We start from the raw sequence: 7,477 nt of genomic DNA on the forward strand, positions 1-7,477 counted from the left end.
GTCGTTACCGTTCCGTCCGTCCGGTCCGGGTACCGGACGTACTCCTTCTTAGTAAGAACGAACGTACGTACGTACGTACTACTCTCTCTCTCTCTCTCTCTCTCTCTCTCTCTCTCTCTCTCTCTCTTGCGTTGTGAAGAATATTTGCGCATAATTGTGTCCTCTCGGTGAGAGTCTCTGTGAGTTGACCACTTAGTGCCGCATCTTATACGATAATAGACATTACTACGAATCAGTGGGCGAATAGTGGAGATATCAAATGAAATAATACGAGGCAATATAATTTGGAACTTTTATTATAATCTTTTAAATCGCTACTCAATGTTTAAATCTAAATAAAATTGATAAAGTACATTTAAAAATATCTAAATTAATCGAGTACCATTGTTTAATCAATTCAATTTAGAACATTTATCGCAATTTGACAATGGAATATTCAATATTTTAGCTCAATATAAAAATATTGAGAACAAAACATTCTGACTGAAATATTGACTAAATATTTTGTTAACTATATTAGTTTTCATATTTTTAATTTTGGAGACTTTAAATCTAGACAAAATTTATATACAGTGCATAGAAAAATTGATCAAGTATTATATATAACTAATGAATGCAAATTGATTTACATATTTACAGTATTAATAAATAATCTAATCCTTTTAAGATTATGAAGTTATTGTAATAACAAAGAAATAGAAGGATTAACATCGTAGTCTTTGAAATGATACTTTAATATTGTATAATTAAAAATAAAATGCAAAACAGCTAGAATTAATTAAAATAATCTATTCTATCTAATTAGTAAAATCTGTCTATTCTATCTAAGCTATCTAATTAAAAGGATTTTTTTGAGCCAACAATAGATATTTTTTGCGTGTTAACAAATATCTAGTGTTGTTGGCTCAAAAAAGCCCTTTTACTAATTAGATATTTTAATATTGTAAAAGGGTTAAATTATTTATTAAAAATATGTGAATGATTTGCATTTAATTGCACTAGTTTTTTCAATGAAAAACAAGATCAAACTATGTATTGAAAATTAAAATTATATGAAATTTGATTATATGAAATTTATCCATAATCCAATCAAATAATATTAAATAACTGATTCCTGCTAAAAACTGATAATAATAATACTGATAATAATAATAATAATAATAATAATAATAATAATAATAATAATAATAATAATAATAATATACCGATTACGCTGAAAAAAGAAGTTTAATTTTAAGATATTAATTTTATTCTTGTCTCTATTTTTTTTTTAAACACTTACAAGATGTTTTAAATTTTTTTAATAGACAAAATACTTGTTTGGATTTAAAACGTATAATGTTTTAATCCAAATACGTAGTATTTTGTTTATTGAAAAAGTTTGAAACTGAAACATCTTTAAATGTTTAAAAAACATTTAAAGGACAAGAGTAAAACATATTTCTTTTTACAGTATCTGCTTTGTAATTCGAATTATTCATCCAAAATAATTTTTAAGAAAAAGGTTTCCTAGTCTCTTCCTGCTGGCAGTTGTTAGAATCATTCGATTATTTTCTTTAATCGTTGCAGAAATAAAAAGTAAATTATGATCCTAATTAAGGATCATAATTTACTTTTGTGTCAAATTAAGTTGCGCAAGGTCGTCTCGAGAGAGACGAAAGTAAGGTCAACTAATAGAAATCAATATTTCCCGAATCGTCCGCGCAACATAGCCGCACCAAGACCACACCTTCGCTTTTAATTCCCATCCGCGCTTATTAAACAACAGGCAGGCGTGGAGAAGCAAAGTATTTTCTCGTCGCGTTAGACACGTCCGAGAATTTGAGAGACAGGAAAGATGGACGGCTGGAAGAGCTGGAAAGGGTCGGAGGGCTCGTTTTTTTCAACATGGTACCAACGCGTGAGAGAGTCCTACGTCGCACTTTGGTTCTTCGGGGTGTTTCAGAACAGCAGGACGATGTCGACGAGCACCGCCCTCGGAGGCGGTGGTGGAGGCGTTGGCGGTGCCCTCAGCCTGATGGGTTGCGTGAGAGAGGCCTCGCCGCCCCCTCAGAACCATCATCAACATCATCATCATCAGCACCATCGCGCTTTTGGCCTCGGTGAATTCCCAACGACCCAGCACAGCGTCGACCCTCTGCCCAAAGGTCAGTGAAGCTTGAGTATACTCTTAGTATACTTTGACAGTTTGTAACTTTGCGAGATTCACAAGAGTTCTAAGGCAATTTCAGTAGTTATCAATTTGATTAATAAACTTTCAGAATATAACGAATGTATTATAATTTTAAAGTTTCTTTGTGCAATTTCAGTAATTTTATATTTATAGAGCAGTTAAAATGAAGTCACACAGTAAATGAACAGTGATTATTATAAAATATAGATGCTTATAGAAACTGGTTATAAAATTACTTTACTGTATATAGTCGTTGTTAACTTTCCAAAATCTTAAGACAATTACTGATATTAAAGCTGTATGACCCATTTAATTTAATTAAAAGGCACTAATTAATTTCAAGGAAGCGAAATAACATAACTATAAAAAAGGATGATTATTGAATATATTTTAATAATAATAATCTAAATTTTAGCAGATTTAACAAAAAATTGAATTGATATTTTTATCGAAGAAATTTATATTGAATGGATCTAATAGATCTACTATCTGGAGAGTTAAGTGCGATTTTACTTCTCTTTGGATCCATAATAATCAGTTAATATATAATGTTAATATATAATGCTTTATTGATTCTCTCTTTACGAGGTTACAAAAACATTCGCTTGCAAGATTATTATATTCATATGACACGTACATCATTATCGATGCTAATATTATTCATTGAAAGAAATATACATTATATATACCGAGAAAAATGTTTTGATCAGACTAATAAAAGATTCAATCAGAATAGCATTTTGATGAGACCAAATAGAATGGTTATAATAACTAAATTAATCTTTTTATATAATATTTTATATAATATTACCTTTTTGATGATTTAACTAAAACATATTTTATTACATAAAATACTAATTGAATATTCGATTATTAAATAATACAGAATAGATTAATGTAAAGCAAGATTGCCGGATGTATTTTCTGATCATTCGTTACATTATTCAAGTCGAATAGATTTCCCTAGAAACTCTATTTTCTGTCAAATTCTAAAAGATGGTAGAAATACGACGCTGCCGGCGATGATTTAAATGCGCCGGAAAAACTGCATTTTCTCCTCCGAGAATAGGATTCTTGACGTTGCGCGTTCTTTCGATATGAAGATGCGCGAATTTTCGATTCCGAGGCGTGTATTACGGTAAGCCGTGAGTAAACGAGGCATATGATGAAACATACGGATTTCGTCGAATGCCACGTTTGTGTGGAACGCAGCAATTTCCTGTAAAAATACACGAAGCGTCGCGACAATTCAGTAACGAAATTGTTCTTTCAATTCAACAGTTATTCACATTTTTTATGATTATAATTCTGTCATTTTACTTTAATGTGTTTTTATAATTGAACAGAATTGATTTGATTTTTTTAAATTTAACTTTGTATTATTCAAAGTTTAGATTTTAATTTAAAGTTTAGAATGTGATTTGTCTTTACAATGAAAAAATTGTTTATTTAGCTAAATTAATTTTTTTTGTTTTTATTTCTTTTATTGGTGACTGTACGTATTTAAGTCAAATATAATATGTTTGACTTATATACATATATTCTTTATTGAAAGAAATAAAGACGAATTAAATTATATTTAGTCAAATGAACAATTTTTTTTTCACGCTGTTAAATCTATATCAAATTTAACCTAATTTAAGTCGCCATTACTTCTACTCAATATATCGTGATTTTATATTAAAACATGGTTAATATTAAACAATGGTTAAGTTTAAAACTATTTATATAATGTCAATTTGACACTATATATCATCAAACTGACATTATATATTGTCAAATTTAACCATTGTTTTAGTATAAAATAACGATATATATTTAATAGAAGCCAGTGATGATTTAAATTAAGTTAAATTTGACACTCTGTAGATTAAGATTTAACAGTGCAATGGAGGAGATAAATTATTAATTTTACTCAACGATTCTCCAAGTTTACGCCCAAGTAGCATCACATTACGGTATCGTGTTGCAATCCGCAAGGTTGTACGAGGACATTCTCTGCATCTCGGGCAAGGATGCAATGGTAAATTGAGGTCGTCGTTAGCGGTAATAGTAAGAAGAAGCGCGTATATACATTTAATTAGGAGCGGACAGAGATTAAAGTGACAATTATGATTATGATAGGCGGTGAGCTGTGATTTCTTTTTTTTTTTTCCTGTTTTGCATTACTGCATGCCGTGACTATTGTTCAGGAGAACATAGTCGCGTTATGTGTCATTACGGATGAATTTCCTGGTCGGTATAATGACCTCTGCCATTGGATTAAGTAAATTACAGAGCTCGGCGAGTACAGGGATAAATTAACTCGCGAGTAAATTTTTTAATCGAGGAACATAATTATGGGAAACTTCGTGAATTCTCGGTCAATTGACGTTTGTTATGTATCCTAATCGAAATCCGTGCAATTAAACGTTCATTAACTTTCTAGAGAATTTAAATTTCTTTTTTATATAAAAATTTAATTTATTCGCTTCTTGTATTAAATTTTAATTTAAATTGTAATAAGAAATGTTTCCAAATATTAATGTGAAATAAAGTAAAATATAAATATATTTATACCACAATATATATTTCATAGAGTTACTTTGAATCGTGCGACCGAAATGATATTTTATAAATCTATTCTATAAAATAATTTCCTATAACTCTTTTATTATTTTTTCATAATTTTATTGTATTGCGCGTTTGTACAATTTACACCTCAAATAATCTTTGCTCTGCGTCAGTTTTTTTTTTGTCGAGAATTTCCGTGGCTGCAGTGACGATGCATTATTCTTCAATATTGTACAAACAGATGTTGTCGTTACGTGACGCTTTACTGTGAGATAGACAGCCGCTAGCAAGCGATTCTAGCGTAGCGTTATTTTTCGCGCTTCAACAACGTTGAAGCCGTCATTGAAGCGTGTAAAGTGCGCTCGCAACAGAGAGTGTCAAGTACACAGTAAAGATCACTCCTGATCAAGCGTTATACATTCCTCTCCCCTTGTCTCATTAAGGGCTGGTGTTTGATCGCAGAACATACGTAGACATCGTGGTAGATCAACTTTAAACACAGCATTACGCTGCATCGAGATGGAATTGTGGTAGATCGACTTTAAGCACGGCGTCATCACGCCGTGTTGAAATTGAGTATGCGACAAATTAGAATATAAACTATTAACTTGAAAATGTTATTTAATATTGAATGTCTATTCTAGGCTACAATGTCTATTTCTAGATAGGAAATATCAAGTATTTCCATATATTATTTTATCCTTGTTTATTGTATGTTAAATTATGGATAAAATAATATGTAAGGCCACTCGAATTATTGGTGTTTTCAAATGTAACCTTGTATTATTGTTTCAAGATACTTATATAAAATTAAATATATAATTACGAGAATTCGAAGGCCGCTATATTTATTACAAAGGAGATCGCGTTATTGTACAGGATGTCCCAAAATTTGTGACTCAAAATACTCTAGAAGAAAGTCTTCTTCTCGAGAAATTAATTAAAAACAGTTTCTAAATTTTTATTTTAAGTGATTTTGAGATAATAAAGGGTTTAAGTACACAGATTACATTTAGATAGCATTTGTTTATGAATCACGTGTGTTAGTGAATATATTGAAGTGTTAATATTCATTAGATGTTTAATCTATTATATAATTAATTATATTTAAACCCTTACTCAAAAAACTACTGCTTAAAAAAATGTACAAATGACGTTTTTATTTAATTTTTCGATGACTTTTTGTTATATTTTGAGTAACAAATTTTGGGACACTCTGTATAATTAAAAAGCTGCAGATCAGAGTACACATTTTATTTAAATCGTTTATATTGCTATCATAATTTTATTAAAACCTTGGAAAAGAGTTAACTTTTTGTACAATAATATTGATAATTTCGAGAGATGGCTTTCGAGAAAATTTCCATAATTTCTTCTCATTTATTTCATTATTCTCCTGTATTAAATTCTTTATTACGCTTATTTGTGTTATCTTATCAATGTATTATTATTTTATTTTCGTTCCTTACTTATTATTTATATTACTTTTGTAACTTTATATTACTTTTATTATGATTATCTATTTATTATTTTCGTTTATTGATATTTATTATTTATCGCATAATGTGAATATATATATGTACAAGAACAGTTTTTAGTTTTCTGCTATCTCGTTGAGATTGTCCATCTACCTGCTAAAAGTCTCAAATCTCATCTTTTGTGCATTAACGTCGAAGGTATCGCGAGGTTTCCTTGAGAAGCATCGGCAGATGCGTCACATTAAAAGCACTGAAGTGCTCATGAGTGACAGGGACAGAAAAGAACGAATAGGAAGAGGATAAGAGAGAGGGAAGAGAGAGAGGGGGAGAGAGAGAGAGAGAGAGAGAGAGAGAGAGAGAGAGAGAGATTGGATATCAAATCAACGTTAGGTCCATACTTTATAAGGAGAGGCTCTCTCTGCTCACGATAGTTAAGCTGATATAGAATTATCTAGCCCGAGTTTCTAATCTTATCATGTTATGACTGTCGCCGTGTATTTTATGTATTATCCGCGAAGTCAGTCAGGTGTACGTACATTGTGCAAACACGTGAATTCTAGGCTCGATGTAGGATGCCTTCTCTCGACTCACTTGTAGATTTCCTCGGTAAATATTGTCCGATCATCTTGCATTTTGCAAGAGCTTAAAAATTATAAATTTTAGTGATGATGACATAAATCTATGGAATATATTACATGCATTGTTAAATATTCTTTTTTTTTATATTACAATTTACAATTTAATTATTAAATATTAAACATTATTTTATTCCTGTAATTGTGCGCTGTCACTTGGATCGTAATTAATTTTTACTTTTTAATTATTGTGATATATTTATAGAATAAATAATAATTTTTAATAATATTTAAAAAGTGATTTAATTTTTTGCTTAATTATTTTATTTTATTTAATTGAAATCCGTATAGTCAATCAAGAAGAAAAGAATGAAGAAATATTGTAAACATACGTTCTTCTTCTCTCAGGAATATTAGAATTAAAAAAATAACTGAATAACGATGTGTAATACTTTATATATTAGATGTGGGAAAAAAGTTCGTGGCGTTTTTCCCGTTAGGTGGCATTAAAAAAACGCCACGAAATTTTTCCCATACCTAATATACTCTATATATATATATATATATATATATATATATATATATATATATATATATATATATAGTTAGTATTAAGTTACTAAGTAAGTTAAGTTAAGTTAAGTAGTAGTTAGTTTAGTTACGTTTAACGTTTAAACGTTTTAACCTTTAAACGTTTA

General features: G+C 29.7%; 1 protein-coding gene across 1 annotated transcript in view; it reads left to right on the forward strand.

Moving 5' to 3' along the window:
• Positions 1-1,837: 1,837 nt before the first annotated feature.
• Positions 1,838-7,477, forward strand: part of LOC105626247 — a 51,674-nt gene continuing 46,034 nt past the window's right edge. Inside the window, exon 1 of the mRNA XM_012207551.1 lies at positions 1,838-2,147. Coding sequence (XP_012062941.1) covers positions 1,838-2,147 — 310 coding nt within the window. The remainder of the gene's footprint in view (positions 2,148-7,477) is intronic.

The sequence above is a fragment of the Atta cephalotes genome, assembly GCF_000143395.1.
Source record: "Atta cephalotes unplaced genomic scaffold scaffold00005, whole genome shotgun sequence".
Classification (NCBI taxonomy): domain Eukaryota; kingdom Metazoa; phylum Arthropoda; class Insecta; order Hymenoptera; family Formicidae; genus Atta; species Atta cephalotes.